Here is a 16,652-nt window from a genome sequence, read left to right as displayed (position 1 = left end):
AACTACATGGCAATCTTTACATATGATTTAATAGTTTATTTTGATAAATATCAAAAATCTAAATCATTATAGCAGACACCTGCTTGAACACTTTCCAGTTGGTGATATGACTGTAAGTCATTCCCTTCAAATGCTATTGAAGTTAGAATCGTGTTTAACACTGTCGTATGTAACTTTAGAGACGGTCCCTTAATTTCCGCATATCCGCGAATATCGAACGTCCAACGTCAAACCAACTTTATTCCAGTATGAAACAGAAAGGCGGAGTTTCAGTGTCTGCTTGAACTTTGTAACTGACAGGCTGTTTAACCGAGTTCAGTGCAGCATTTAATGAGTTTAGCTCGCTCTCGGGCGGCAGATCTTCCACTGCGCCCCCTGCTGTGTGCGGCTGGAGCTGCAGCCGCAGGAGTTTATTATTGTTATTATTATTATTATAAGAAGCGTGGCTCTTGGGAGAGAACAGCGGAGACCGACACAACTCTCACCGAGGGTACAGGATCTCTCTCTCTCTCTCTCTCTCTCTCTCTCTCTCTCTCTCTCTCTCTCTCTCTCTCTCTCTCTCCGTTTTTATATAAACCATAACTCACTTTAGTAGAGTTTTTCAGTCCTTCATGATCAGAGTGCATTTAACCAAAGTTTGATTTTCTGTGTAAAAAAAAAAAAGAGCTCCAGCAGGATCAGAGCTAGAAACTTGTGATGATGTGAAATGAAAAGTGTAACAGAAGTAATGAGTGTGTGTAATAGAGACTGTGCTGACTGCAGAGTGATGTGATGTTTTTGTACTGGTTTGTATTTAGGCCCAGTACAGACCCAGCTCCCTGCAGTAGATGATTCTTTGCCGGATCCAGGCTTGATCTCTGAGGTGCATGGAGTCAGTGTCATACAGACTGACAGCGCTGTTCTTCAGGTACTCGGAAAACTTTACAAGACAGATAAAACAAACTTTGGCCAGACAGTTTTACATGTTTCAAGTTTTGAACATTTATTAATTTAAACCTCTTCTGCACCATGGCTGTGTTTTAGGACTATGAGGCAGGGTGTCCAGCTCACACAGCCCTGAACTCTCAGTACACCGAGATTAAGGAAATTTTAACACACATTGAGGAGTTACTAAAGGTACGTTTCTCCCTCTCACTAAGTCATGACTGTTGCAGTAAACTGTGTGTTAGTTGTGGGCCAGAAAAATAAATGCAGTACGTCTCAGTATTTTAAACATGGATATTTAGAAGATTGTTTTAATGCTGCGTTTGATCTTCACTCTACCGTTAGGGCCAATTATACATCACCCCCACATTGCTATATCTTCACTCCACCTGATGTGTAAAATTGGACCTGAATGAAAAATGTATAGCATTCGTGTTTAATTAGAGCATAGCATCTGTTTAAGTGTAGAATGTTTCATTTTTAACCTTCTATTAGTTTTCTTCTTGTGTAACCACTACTGCTATTGTGAACTCTATGTGTGTGTGTGTGTGTGTGTGTGTATGTGTGTGTGTGTGTGTGTCGTTGCTGTTTAATCACACAGTGGTAACGTTCACTGTGTCTGAATGTGCGTGTAGTAAATAAAGCCAACAAACTTTGGTTTTTGAACTTCCAGGTGAATCTGGCTAAAGCTGAGGAGAAATACAAGCGGGCGATGGAGTCCAAAGCTCAGCTGGAAAATGAGAAGATGGACTTGATGTCTGAGGTCAACACACTGCGTGGCTCAATGAAGCAGTTGGAGGAACAGTTTGCTGAGGCACGCAGGAGGAATGATGAGATAACAAGGGTAAGTGAGAAAATATTTAAATTAACCAATTCCTTTAGAAATAATATGAGGACTTGTGATGTTCATGCTGCATGATGAGTTACACCATAGGTGATATGTACTTGAATAAAATAACAATTGTATTTGTCATTAAAGATGTTTTTTTATTGAATAGAATTGGTGGATTGTAGACGTGAACATTAAACACAAAGCCTGAACTTCTTTTGCTCCATGGTTGTGTTTTAGGAGCTTGCCATACAGCAGGGCATTCTCAGATTTGAGAAGTCCAAGGCTGAAGAGCAGGTGAAAGATTTAAAGCAGAAAATCAGTTCACTGGAGGTAAGCTCTCATTAAATCTGTTATTGTTATTTGTCCCCAAAACATTTCAGGCTGTTCTAACAAATGATGAGTCGTGTCTTCAAAAGGCTCTGAAAGTGTATGTAGAAGTGAATAAAGCCAATAAGCTTTAGCTTGTTGAACACTCCAGGTCTCTCTGGCTGAAGCTGAGACGAAATACGCGGCGTCATTGGAGTCCATTACTCAACTGGAGAATGAGAACTATGACCTGGTGGATGACACGAACACACTGCAAGAAACAGTGGATGATTTGGAGGAACAGCTCTCTCAGACCGAGACAAGGTGTAATGAGGCAATGACGGTAAGTGAGAAAATCCTTGCATTAAACTGTTTCTTTGTGCTGCATGATGAGTTACACCACATGCTATATGTACTTGAAAAATTTAAGTTGCATTTCTAGTATAAAATGGTAATTTTTTATTAAATATGTTTATTAAGTGGTGCGTTGTAGATGTTAACATTAAACACATACGTTTGGACCTCTTTTGCCTCATGGCTTTGTTTTAGGAGATGGAAAGAAAAACTCGGGAGTTGAGGGCTTTACGTTCCAGGTGGGAATTGTTGAATGAAACTGTGCTAAAGGTAAGCTTTACTTTTTATGAAAACAATAAGAAAAAATCTAGTCCGAGTGCTAGTTAATAATGAACAATCCCTCCAGTCTTTAACTCCATATTTGAGCCACTGTTTTTGGAAGACAGACGATCATGAATTCACACATCAGTGTTCACCCAGACAAAGTGGGATGTGAGGGAAATGAACTCACTATTCATTTCATTAGAAAAAATAAATCCAGTGTTGAATAAAAGCGAACTACACATAACTGACGGAGCTGATGGTGTTGCATTGGATGTGCATCAAATCGGGTCACTGCAGAGACTTTTCTAGTCTTTTCTAAAGTACACAAAGATCTAGATGCCCGCTTCACAGGACCAGTCTCAATTCCAAGTCCTCAGTTTCTACTTGACCAAAATACTCTGAAGTTAAATTAAAGTGAAGCAACCCTTTTATCGCCGAAGATTGAACCACTTCTGCTCCGTTGTATTTTAGGATTATGAAACAGAGCGTGTAGCTCACTGCGCCCTGAAGTTGCAGTACAATGAGCTGACGGAACAGCACAACCAGCTGCTAAAGGTACGTTTTTGTCATGACTTTAAGTCATGACTGCTGTCTTGCACTGTGTGTCAGTTGTAGGTCAGAAAAGTAAATGTAGTACTTCTGGGCATTTCAGAGAGGGACATTTAGAAGTGAATATTCAAGCTTCAAACCAGGACTGCTATTGTGAATTGTGTGTGAACACTCTTCATGTTCATGCTGCATGATGAGTTGCACTACAGACTGACCAGCCCTAATAATAAACTAGGGGGTGCACATAATAAAATAAGTGTTTTTTATAATCATAGAGAAAAAAAATACTGTCCCCCATTTTACTGTAGCAGGTTAATCATAATGCTAAGACTTGTTAGAAGTGTTTCAATGTGTGTGGAGAACTCAATAAAGCCAACAAGCTTTGGTTGTTGAACTTCCAGGTCACTTTGGCTGAAGCTGTGGCAAAGTACCAGCAGGCAATGGAGTCCAACACTCAGCTGGAGAGTGAGAAATCAGACTTGATGTACCATGTGCACAAAATGGAAGGTGCAGTGCAGAAGCTGGAGAAACTTCTGGATGAGGTAGAGATATCGTGTGATATCATAAAGCAAGTAAGTGAGAAAATCCTTGCATTAAGCCGTTTCTTTAAAAATAATGTTTGTGCTGCATGACGAGTTACTGATGAGTTATTATTATTGGCCAGTACTGTTATCAATGTCGTATGATGAGAAACCGAAAGACCTGATAAATCTCATTGTGATAGACAAGTTTGAATAATAACAGAACCCCCACTACAACATCTCTGGAAATTTCTCATTGTCTAATGGTGAGGAACATACTGGTTTAAGAAGCTAACACAGAAGTTTGCCCCACCCCATTAAAGGCATAGTAAGTCTGACAGAGCTACGGTAGATCTGTGATCTTACCTCATCAGTGAGTCTATAGAAATGACTATTACTAAATGACTATTATGCCTACAGAAATGATGCTTTAAATGTCAAAGAGGAGGCGTTTGGAGCTGTTTATTGCTCACTAAAAGATAAGAACGTGAATGCCAATTCTTCAAAGTGCACTTTATGTAATAGTAAGGATACAAGAAGCTGTATTTCATGCACTATTTTTTCATGCTGCACCCCTTTTTGCCCTGTTGTAATGAAAACCAAATGACACAGCACAAAGTCTGTTGCACCCCGGATGGCTTGGGGAGATTAAATATTAGAGACGCAGGCGTAAGGACTGATTTATAATTTTGCATGCACATCATTGTGATCATATGTTTTGGATATTCAGTACTGGAATACTTTTTTTTTTTGTCCTGTATTTTATTGTCTTTGGGATTGTATGAGTCATTAAAAGTGGTTAAGGCTGTGGGTTACTGATCAGAAGGTCGGGGGTTCAAGCCTCAGCACTGCCAAGCTACCACTGTTGGACCCTTGAGCAAGGCCTTTAACCCTCTCTGGTCCAGGGGCGCTGTATCATGGCTGACCCTGCGCTCTGACCCCAGGCTTCCTGACAGGCTGGGGTATGCAAAGCAAACAATTTCACTGTGTTCTATTGTGTATGTGACCAATAAAGAATCATTATCATTATGAACCCTAGTAACAATATGGCATGTTGTGTTGTTCAGTAAGACGCTCTCAATTCAACACATGTGCATATTGAACGATACATTTAACAGACTGCATAATAAAGTATATTTGTCATAAAATACTGTTTTTGTTATAAAATATTGTGTCTCAGTTTTGTGGATTGTTACACTGTTACACAGCATTTGATTAGTTCACATTTTCAACAAGTAAACGTAACATTATGTAAACATTTGTATTTTCTCCATGGCTGTGTTTTAGGATCGTGAGCGAGAAGGAGAGGCTTACAACATCCTGAAGTCACAGTACGAAGAGGCATTAAAACAGCGTGATGAATTACTAATGGTAAGCTTCTCCTCTTATTAAGCTATAAATGTTATAATACTGCTATTTAAAGTTTGGAGGAAGAGCTCTCTGAGACATGCAGAAAGTGTGAAGAGATAACAATGGTTAGTGTAAAAATCCTTAATTTAGGAATATAGAAATAGAAATGTGAGGACTTGTGAGGTTTGAGCTGCATGATGGGTTATGCCACAGGCTGTATGTACAGTACATGAACAAATGTATTGTTAGTTTTAGTTCTGGATTTCTTCAGAGGCTGACTGTAGATGTTAAAATTAAGCACTGAAGTTTAAACCTCTTCTGCTTCGTGGCTGTGTTTTAGGAGAGAGAGAGAGAAAGAGAGAGAGCAGGAGGCTCACAGTGTCCTGAACAGGAAGTACAACAAGATGACCGGAACTGTAATGCAGTGTGATGAGTTACTAAATGTAAGTTTTTCCTCTCACTGAGTCATGACTGCTAAAGCACATTGTGTTTAAGTTTTGTCAAAAGTATATACAGTAACTCTGCCCATTTCACACATGGATATTTAAAATCAAATATTAATACATTACTGCATCTTACTACATTAAATCTGTATTTTATTTTCATAGAAATCCGAGGAGCCTGTAGATTTATGAACCCCAATAACGGCCAGGGGTGGTGTTTAACACCTGGACACACAAATTCAATGCATTGTTATACTGTTTAATGCAATGTAATGTAATGTAATTATTTAATGTGCAGTTAATATAATGTAAATGTCACTATGGTTTCTGGAATGTACTTGTCAAGTTCCTGTTAGCGTTCCCTTGCGCTTTACTGGTGGCCTGGTGGGTGATATTGTGGCCCTGGGAGCTTGGTTCTAGGTGCTAGTATTTCTGGCGTGTACTGTGGAACATCGGGGGCCACTGGAGCATTGACTCATATCTAGCAGGAACACTTGGCCCATCTGTTACTCTGTTGGCTATGCAATTCTGAAGCCTAGCTCTCCTTTCTTTGGACCTCTAGCCCCTTACATATCAGCCAAGAATCTCACCATGGAGCTCCTGTTATGGCTGCTTAAAATTTGGCAGTGGTGTCTGTGTGCTGTTAGATGAACTCTTAGCATAAGCTGCCAGAGACAGTTATGACAAGTGTGTGGCTCTGCTATTGGTTTGGTTTTTTTGGTAAAAAAAAAATTCTTAGCCCAGCAACCGACATGCTGCCTTTGACCGCAGGCTATCAGGAGGGGTTTGTACTGGAGTCTAAGTCACTGTTAGGCAATGAAGGAAGTACGTTCTGGCCTATTAGCAATGTTGGTTCAGGTTCTGTGAAGGAAAATGGAGTGGCGCACCACTCCAATCTGTTAGCACTGGTATAGCCAAATGGGTGGATCAATGGATGTTATTGGGAAGGAGGGGAAGGGCGCGAAGCACAGACTCCGGCCCTGTACCCCCGATAGCTCAGAGTATGAGATGAAGCAAGTCAGTTGCAAAATAGCAAACAACAACTTCGCTATCTCAGACACAGTGAAGTGAAGCTAACGATCTATGCTAGAAGTAGCAATTCTAGGTAGCAGTTCTCAGGGAAAGCTCAGACAGAAAAAGTTATTAATATCCAGTGTTAGAAAAGCGTTCTCAGCACATAGTGATGTTTACATTGGGTACTTACAGTAAGTACTACATCACTGATGTCATCTGACTTTGTGATTAAGGTCTCGGCATATGCACACAAGAGAATATCCAGGTGTTAATCACTGCTCCTGGTGGTTAAGAGAGGTGAAACTGAACGACCATGATGAAGGGTGGACATAATAAACACAATTTTTTTTTTTAATAAAATCTGTATTCAATCACATCAATAATCATCAGTCATCTTTGATCATATTTATTATATTAATTTTAGTCATCTTGATTTTTAGTTTACAGACATTTTATAATCAAATCTTTTTAATCAAATTATTCATACTTTTTTAAGAAATGTATTAAAATGAAGACCTCAATAATTAGCACAAAAGTAAAAGGGAAGTTCAGAGTGGCAGTGAAAGAAAAATGGCAGCAGATATGGGACACCTTTATCGTTTCTAAACACATGTAGGACTTGGAGTGTATATTATCGCAATAACAGATGAAAAAACTAGTTTAAATAAATAAATGTATGCACTGTTCAATTTCTGGCCTTGTCACTGCCAATTTGCTGAGTAAACCTGGGTGGGAAAGGGTTTTGTGTGATCAAATTCAGTTCAATTCACAACACATAGTACTGTCATCACAAATGCCAGTTGTTTATTGTATCACACACACACACACACACACACGCACACACGCACACACGCACACACACACAGACTTTTTTACACTGCCACTGATGAAAACCACCCATTTCAGGAGCTGTGCTGATCTGTAGGCTTTATAGATCATGGTGCAATCTTTTATCCTGTTCATTCTTACTGTTCCAATGTAGTACAGTACTACATTGACTCACATATACATGGACTCTTTCTTTCAGGTGTTCCTCTAGTGGAACTGATGTAAATAGTTATCTGCAAAAACCTTGTGATTTTTTTTTCGTACTGGAAGAGTTGCTGTTCTTTTTAGGACAATGTCTCCACTAACACCAGCATTAGATTTCTATTTGTTTGGATTTTCTGCCCCTTGACAAATGTCAAAATCATAAAGGAAGCCATATTGCCCAGCACATCTCCATATTCTAAACCCTCATTTGTGAGGTTGAACACTGTACTTTATCATATAAAAATACACACAAAAATATTTACATATACCCATGGATGTCTTCTCTAAATTGGTGAAAATAAAATATAATTAGGGTTACACAGTATACCAGTACAACAGTAGTATCACGATACTAAAGCTTCAAAATACCACCGATGCCGCTGTATATTTTAACCGGTAATATCATCAAATCGGTAGTACCGTATGTAATGTATGTGCAGTAGGTAATACTATTGTTGGTAAAACAACACATCTCACTACTTTTGCAGGATACAAAGAATAGTGACACTTATTTAACCTAAATTCTTTACCTTAATATTTAAAGAGTTCGTTAGCTACAAAGTGACCTAACGTTTTGCTATCCGCTGTGTGTAAATACTAAAATCAACCGCGTTTGCTAGTATGCTAGACAACGTTATGCTAACCGCTGTGTCTAAGTGCTAAAATCGGGGTTAGTAAAAGGTACTAGTGTAACTGGTTCATAAAACTAATTATATGTATTTACTTATTTTATTCTGCTGCTGTGTGCCTCTGTTATTAACTTCCCAAAACCTTGGTGTTTAACTCAAAAATGCACTCGAAAATTCTGTGCGCGTTATATTGCACTTTTTGATGGGAACTACAATGCAAGGTGTTGAACTCAAGTGGGACACTTATCAGTGATGCACACTGTGTTTTTATCTGTTGCGGGAAGTCACGTCAGCCTCAGACCACTGCTAGATACTGACGAGGCGGTTTACGCTTTTTTCCTCTTCGCTCACTCCCACCAATATTGGTATGTTTGAGGTGTTCATCAGTTCTAAGTTCACAAATTAGTAAATTAAGTTGTTCTGAGTGGTTTTATATATAGTAGGGATGGGAAATGAAGCGTCATAAAGCACTGAACTGAGGCTTTCCCCTGACTGTCCCGGGAAAAGATTTAAAGCTTCGAGAGTGTCACAAACAGCGCCGTCTGTTGGTTAGTTAAAAATAAAGCAACAAAAAGCCTGTGGAAGAAGCTCCGTTGGATGAAGCAGCCACCATACACTCCATAGATAGTTCCAGTGTTATGTGTACAAATAAAAGCCTAATACGTGTTTGTTTGTGTGTGTGTTGAATTTCTCCCTCTGATAAATTCCTTTAGCCATTAAAGTGTGGCAATAAATGGCAGAATGAACTAATATAATTGAATATGATGTAACGGAAGAATAATGTACACATATATGACTAACAGAGTTGCATATGGCAAGTATTTTACCTGAAATTTTTTGTATTATATGTATTATATGTATCATATTTCTTGTATCACTGGATATTTAAACATTTTATTGAACAAGTTTGAATGAAACCACCTCATCACAGATTATTTTCCTGGAACAGCATGCCTCATGTTGTTTTATTCCTTACATGATGTATTATCAATAACATTATTATGGGTAGATGAGAATTCTTCCTCATTAACAGATTGTTTAGATGGAAATGAAATTGGTAGATTAATATGTTTGAGATAAGAGCTCTTATATGAAAGCCCTAATGAGTCGCCTCAATCAGTCTTTAGATGTGCCTTTGAGATGTAGGAGAACACTGGAGAACCAGGAGGAAACCCACACTGACACGAGTCATTATACCTTTGTGTAATTTTAGCATTGTTAACATACTGAAATTAATCTCCTGAAAGGCAGAAGAAAGAAATCTGGTAGTAGTGCTAACACAAGACTTTATCCAATACTAGACAGTGCAGGGTTACAACACCATAGATCAGAAATATCATTAAAATCGAAGGATGAGACAAGATGATAAACAGGATATCTATCCAGAATAAACACGGCTCAGAACTGAGATTTACTAACAAAGTGGAAGGTTCACGATTACTGAATGGTTATTGTGCATTTTATGAGAACAAACAGGAACTGAGTGGAGTAAGCAAAGAAGTGATTCAAAATGTGTGTAAGGGCGCCCTCTGGTAGTCTGGAGGGGAAATGTCCAGGTTAGATGTTACAGTGTTCATAAACATGTCTCTTTCATTTTTATTTGTTAACACATAGGTCTAAAATAATTTCACTTCCATCACCAGAATTACAAAATAGAGCAATATTCTTAATGCAGCTGAATTCAGAGGGGGGATCCTCTTCAATTACTATACAGTGCTCATTACGGTGCCAAAAATATTTTTGTGTCTCTTTACCACAGCAATTTATTCTATAACATCATGCTTTTATCCATTTATAGTTATATTTAATGTTGATGAATGTTTGCAAACAAGTTAGTTCCTGTTTTCACTTATGTTATAGTAGCTATAAACAGTCATTCCCTCACCTGCCTCTCTTTATACAGCTTGCCATGTTGCTGAGAATCCATGAAGTGTAGAAGATGTTAGAAAACTTAAAGTTACAGTTTTACTTCTGACTGTTACAAAGTGCTGACACTGGAGACTCCTTCCATAAATGTTTAATAAACGTCTCCTTAAATTAAGAAAACGTCACCACATCACGTTTAAAAAACACGTTTTTTAATCTGTTTATGTGGAACGTCCAAAGTCCCTGTGAATGAGCTGTTACTATAGAAACGATAACGTATTAGAACGCGCGCATTAATATAATCCTGCACTATTGTCAGAGCTGCTGTTAGAGAAAACTAATGAACACCTTCTGACCAATCAGAATAGAGAACTGTAATGGATTTATTGCTTTATTTTATTGAAAATTAACAATCATGTTCAAAATTCCAAATCAGGAGTCAGACCACAGACAGATACAGTTAACAGAGACATATTTATCATCATTATACACACACACACAATATATTAGAACAGTAAAAGATAAAACACCACACTGAAGACACTGTAGTTGAAATAATAGATGAAATAATTTGAAAATATATGTTGAAATTGATTTGGCTTAAAAAAATTAAGCCAAAAATTATTTGAGCTTTAATTGTAATATTTTAAGACAAATTCCAAACCCACAGATAAACTTGGATTTACGAGGTTCTATCTGCCGGCCAATCATCATCCAGGCTGAATATGGAATGAACACAACATAGGCAGCCTTAACCAAGCATGTACTGTATGTTCTAATGGATTTTAAATAGTGTTAAATGTTTTACAATGAAATTTCAGGATTTAGAAACAACTTCAGATTTTAATCAGAATGAATGTGTATTTTACATCTTCGGATACAAGCAGAAAAATAAAATTCCTTCAAAAGATTATATTTTATTTTTATATAGTGTGACCTTAACAGGTTTAAAATGTTCTGTACTGGCTTTATTACTGTTTATTAGTTATTTAATGGGAGGTTGCTTACTATGAAACAAACAGATAAATTTATAATCCTAAGGTCACGAGATATCATTTGATCATTTTCTTCTTCAATTTTACTAGTTTCTTTTCTGACAGTTAATTTTTAACATTTCCTTTTTAATTATTGTAAAATCTGTTTTAATTAATACATTAAAGTGGCTGTTTTTTTGTGCAGCTGGATTGTGTGCTAGTAAGCCAGATGACTGAGCAACAATGTAGCAACGTGCAGGAATTTTACATAAAACACTACACACATTATTTTGGATCACACAATCTCACAGGAGAACCAAACCAGTAGAGTCTAAACCCAGCATATAGATGCCGAGTGAATGTGGTTTGGACTCTGTGGAGGAGCTTCATCGTGTCAGAGACGCTGTAGAAGGACAGACTTCCTGCACTGTGATCCACATACACTCCTATTCTGGAGGATGATGGAACTCTGAGATCAGTCTTAATGTTGTTGTGACAGAAAGAGAGAGAAGAAGAAGAAGAAGAAGAACACCGCAGACTCCAGGACTGATTGTTGAGTCCTAACCCACACTCATTACTCCATGCTTTCCTCCTGATGTCTTTATATGAGACTGAGATGTACACACCATCACCGCTCCACTCCACCTCCCAGTAACAGCGTCCACACACACTCTCCTTACACAACACCTGAGGCCAGGTGTCAAATCTCTCTGGATGATCAGAGTACAGCTGCTCTCTCTCACTGAATGTCACCGCTCTGTTCTTCTCAGACAGAATGAGGTTACGATGTGCCGTGTTGGGATCCAGAGTCAGATAACAGAAATCTAAAATAAAAGAGAAAAACAAACTGAACAATGTGAACATGTTGGGTTTCATTCACAGAATATATTTATGTGAAGAGTGGGACATGTGTCTGTGTGTGTGTGTGTGTGTATGTAGTGTGGTATGTTGGTGTGTGTATGTGTGTGTGTGCGCACGCGCGTGTCTGTGGTATGTTGGTGTTGGTGTGTGTATGTGTGTGTGGTGTGTGTATGTGTATGTGCGTGTCTGCATCTGTGTGTGTGGTATGTTGGTGTGTGTGGGTGTGTGCGGTATGTTAGGGGGGTGTATGTGGTGTGTATGTGGTGTGTGTGGTGTGTGTGTGTGTGTGTGTGTGTGTGTGTGTGTGTGTGTGTGTGTGTGTGTGTGTGTGTGTGTGTGTGTGTGTGTGTGTGTGTGTGTGTGTGTGTTAGACGTACATGTCAGAAAGTCTTCTCTGCTCTGTGGCGCTGATGGTGAAATGATCTGAACTGCTGCAGCTGTGGAGAGAAAAATGGAAATGAAGACAAAAAGCATCAGGTTGTAAAAGATGGAAACAGTTGAAAGTGATACAGTCAGTTTATTCAATTTAAATCAGTATTTTAGTTAAACGAGTCAGGTGAGTAAACTTTCTGCAGAAAAGAAAGAGGAGCAGTGCTAAGAAATAACACTTCACAGAGCGAGTAAAGACGTCCATCATGGTGTTTCTCCAGCAGGAACAGCTCTTCTTACCATGTGGAGCGATTTTGTTGAATTCCTCCTCACAGAATTCCTCGAGTCTCTTCTTCAGATCTGAGAGAGAATTCCTCAATCCATCAAATGAGAGATGTTGATGGACGGTGATGCTGGGTGAATCCTCACGTCCAGAAGAGACACAGAGAGACCAGAAACTCTACAGAGAGAAAAACAGAACAGAGAAGGAGAAGGTATTGTCAGCTGCATTACTATGTAATATTAAAACATGATACTGTTTTTTAATGTTAGCATTTGTTTGCTGAACTGTAAACCCGGATTATCTAACAATAATCTACACTCCAAGGTAAAGCTGGAACTGTTGTGAAGGTTTCAAAACATTGCTGTCATGATGTACATTTAGTCATTTTGAATGGCAACTAATTTATAGGACTAATAGGATTCGTCACTACAGCGAGAGTTACCTGGAGGAATTGGATGTGATTGTGTGTGTGTGAAAGCTGGTCCAGCTCAGTGACTCTCCTCTGAAGATCAGTGATCTCCTGCTCCAGTTGCTCCAGGAGTCGTTCAGCTCGACTCAGTTCAGCCTTCTCCTGAGCTCTGATCAGCTCCGTCACCTCCGAGCCCTTTTTCTCCATGGAGCTGATCATCTCAGTAAAGATCCTTTCATTGTCCTCCACTGCTGTCTGAGCACGGGACTATTAGGACACACACACACACACACACACACACACACACACACACACACACACACACACACACACACACACACACACACACACACACACACACACACACACCCCTCTGTTACTGGGACTCTGGATGACTGGCTGTTCATGTTGTGTGTGTTTCTAGGAGCAGCTCTGTCTCTGCTCACTGCTCACCTTAATCGTGTTCACAGTCTGTTTCAGCTCCTGCACCTTCTTCTGCTTCTCCTGGATTCTCTGCTGGGCTTTCATCAGCTCCTCCTTTAACTCACTCTGAGGACAAAATCACTAACATTCAGCTTTTTACTAACTCAAGTAACAGCAAAAGTAATGATGTTAATAATGACTTGAGTAAGAGTAATAAAGAAGCCAATGAGAAGATGACAAGTAGTTTAAGTTACTAGTTACTTGGGATCTGATTAAAACAAAGGAAAAATCCTGAATCTCAGACTACATGGAGAACTGTAAGTCACACCTCTCCTTGAAAGTCTGTCTATTCTGTTTATATGATATAAAACCTGGGTTGAAAATGAAGCAGCATATTCCAGTCCTGTGATGGGTGCAATAAGACACAACCTGCCATTTTCAACAGAAAATCTCACACACACCTCAAAATATAAACATGTTAAGAAGAAAAACTTGTCAGCATCTGCATTTAAAGACAACAGAGAACAAAAGAACAGACCATTGAACAGAACAGAAGAGAAAGTGTGTGTAGAGAGAGAGCGATAGAGAGAGAGAGTGTGTGTGTGTGTGTTTGTTTAACTTCCTCACCCTGTCAAAGTTGGGTGTTGGTTGAAATGTTCACTAACTGGTCTGACCAGATTACGACTATCACTGAGGATAAATTTAACCCTCTGTTAACCAGAACGCATACAATTTTAATAATCCTTTACAGAATCCTTCTGATTGATACACAAATTGAAATTAAAGTTTAAATCATATAACTGACTAAAGCACCTAATTAAAGATGGGGAAATATAATTAAGATTATTTAATTTTGGAAAGCTTTCTCATTCTCACCTGTTTCTCAGCTCTTTCTGCTGTGGCAGAGTCGGTGTCCTGTCCTTTGTGATTATCCATCGTACACAAATAACAGATGAAGGTTTGATCAGTACGACAGTAGATCTCAATCAGCTTGTTATGTTGAGAGCAGATCTTCTCTTGTAGCTGTTTTGAGGCTTTGACCAACGTGTGCTTTTTCCACAAAGAGACTTCATAGTGAGGTTTCAGATGAGTTTCACAAAAGGAGGTCAGACACATCACACAGGACTTGACGGCTTTGTGTTTCCTCCCGGTGCAGAAATCACACTCCACATCTCCAGGTCCAGGGTAACAGGGAGCAGGAGAAGCAGCTTGGACTTCAGTCTTCTTCAGTTTCTCCACCACTTCAGCCAGCATGTTGTTTCGGCGTAGAACAGGCCTCGGAGTGAAAGTGTCTCTGCACTGAGGACAGCTGTAGACTCCCTTCTCATCCTCCTGATCCCAGCAGCCATTAATACACACCTTACAGTAACTGTGACCACAGGGGATAGCCACCGGATCCTTCAGGAGATCCAGACACACAGCACAGCTGAACTGATCCACTGAAAAGTGATCTAAAATACTGGATTCTGCCATTTTCCTGAACTCACACACTGCAAGAGAGAGATCAGTTTCGTTTTCTCTGAAATGAGGAGTCACTGTGTGTGTGTGTGTGTGTGTGTGTGTGTGTGTGTGTGTGTGTGAGAGTGAGAGAGAGAGAGAGAGAGAGAGAGAGAGAGAGAAGGAAGAGCACAAACACTGAGAGGTTAAGAATACTTCTCTGTTAACCATTTCATCTCCCTTCAGTGCATAAATATAACCCATGTAGCTACACTTATTACGATTCATTTAATGAAATACACACAGAATGGGTTTTAAATTTCTGGTCTTTTTCGCCTCCTGACACCTCAAACAAAACTTTAAGCCCCGTTAATAAAACACAATTGTTATAACTTAACAACCTATTCCTAGTGACGTTAAAATTATATTCAACCTGAAAGAATGTTGCAAGCTATTCCTGAGGTTAAAACATGGATCAGGTCATTACATGAGGGATGATGAATTTCAGCAAGCGGTACTCTATTTTTTTAAACACACAGTCTGATGTTCATTCATGTTTATTTTTTGATAAAATGTGTATTTAAGACAAGGAGATGATCTATTTACTTGCGTTTCTTGTGGCCGTTTTGAGTCAGCGCGTGCGCTACGACAGTCATGCACCATAAAAAAAAGCATCAAAACAACATTTAATGTTGGAATTTCGTGATTAAAAAAAAGACATCATTTGGAAGCTGGGTGGCTGTGGATCAGGTGGTAGAGCAGGTTGTCCACTAATCGTAGGGTTGGCGGTTCGATTCCTGGCCCACGTGACTCCACAAGCCGAAGTGTCCTTGGGCAAGACACTGAAACCCAAGTTGCTCCCGATGGCAAGCTAGTGCCTTGCATGACAGCTCTGCTACCATTGGTGAGTGTATGGGTGAATGAGACACGGTGTAAAGCGCTTTGGATAAAAGTGCTATATAAGTGCGCCATTTATTTGGAAGCCAAGACTTTCTTCTTTCTGACTGTATATTCATGCGAAGAGTGAGTGCGTGCACTGATATCTGAGAGGGAAATGCCTCCAAATTAAATAGAGAAGAGGTGGCCAGGCAGTAATTAAATGTGTGAATTTCTTACAAAAATAAATCTTATTTCATTCACATTTTTAAGCATAAGTGTTGTAAATGTAAATTTACATGTAAATGTATATGGTGAATAAAATTATACTGATTCTGATTCTATAAGCTGTTTTTGAAGAAAATATTACTTATTGAAATGAAGCTTTGCGAGGCCCGGGAGAGGAGCGAGGTTCTCCGCGAGGCCCAGGAGAGGAGCGACGTCCTCGGCCGAGCAGGAAGGCGGCGCGACGTCCTCGGCCGAGCAGGAAGGCGGCGCGACGACCTCGGCCGAGCAGGAAGGCGGAGCGACGACCTCGGCCGAGCAGGAAGGCGGAGCGACGTCCTCGGCCGAGCAGGAAGGCGGCGCGACGTCCTCGGCCGAGCAGGAAGGCGGCGCGACGTCCTCGGCCGAGCAGGAAGGCGGCGCGACGTCCTCGGCCGAGCAGGAAGGCGGCGCGACGTCCTCGGCCGAGCAGGAAGGCGGCGCGACGTCCTCGGCCGAGCAGGAAGGCGGCGCGACGTCCTCGGCCGAGCAGGAAGGCGGCGCGACGTCCTCGGCCGAGCAGGAAGGCGGCGCGACGTCCTCGGCCGAGCAGGAAGGCGGAGCGACGACCTCGGCCGAGCAGGAAGGCGGAGCGACGTCCTCGGCTGAACAGGCGGACTGAGCGACGTACTCAGCAGAGTGGGCAGGCTGAACGAGAGCCATAATAGGGGA

At 40.2% G+C, this 16,652-nt stretch overlaps 2 protein-coding genes across 2 annotated transcripts; one reads left to right on the top strand and one right to left on the bottom strand.

Moving 5' to 3' along the window:
• Positions 1-260: 260 nt before the first annotated feature.
• LOC108258563 (leucine-rich repeat flightless-interacting protein 2) lies at positions 261-7,398 on the top strand. The gene is made up of 12 exons (XM_017457271.3): positions 261-490; positions 798-907; positions 1,024-1,116; positions 1,598-1,768; positions 1,994-2,086; positions 2,235-2,405; positions 2,612-2,686; positions 3,152-3,235; positions 3,631-3,801; positions 5,038-5,121; positions 5,441-5,543; positions 5,709-7,398. Exons 1-11 carry the CDS (start codon positions 331-333, stop codon positions 5,528-5,530), a joined length of 1,302 nt encoding a protein of 433 aa, XP_017312760.1. The 5' UTR covers positions 261-330; the 3' UTR covers positions 5,531-5,543; positions 5,709-7,398.
• Positions 7,399-10,462: 3,064 nt separating this feature from the next.
• On the bottom strand, positions 10,463-14,991 carry LOC108258554 (tripartite motif-containing protein 16). The gene is made up of 6 exons (XM_017457261.3): positions 14,280-14,991; positions 13,434-13,529; positions 13,014-13,247; positions 12,589-12,748; positions 12,297-12,356; positions 10,463-11,882 (listed from the first exon to the last, which is right to left on the bottom strand). The coding sequence occupies exons 1-6, from the start codon at positions 14,874-14,876 to the stop codon at positions 11,344-11,346; spliced, it is 1,686 nt and encodes a 561-aa protein (XP_017312750.1). The 5' UTR covers positions 14,877-14,991; the 3' UTR covers positions 10,463-11,343.
• Between the last annotated feature and the right edge of the window lie 1,661 nt (positions 14,992-16,652).

Source organism: Ictalurus punctatus, chromosome 26, assembly GCF_001660625.3.
Source record: "Ictalurus punctatus breed USDA103 chromosome 26, Coco_2.0, whole genome shotgun sequence".
In the NCBI taxonomy this organism is placed as follows: Eukaryota; Metazoa; Chordata; class Actinopteri; order Siluriformes; family Ictaluridae; genus Ictalurus; species Ictalurus punctatus.
Note: the sequence above shows the minus strand (reverse complement) of the source record. Positions and strands in the feature narration are given on the sequence as shown.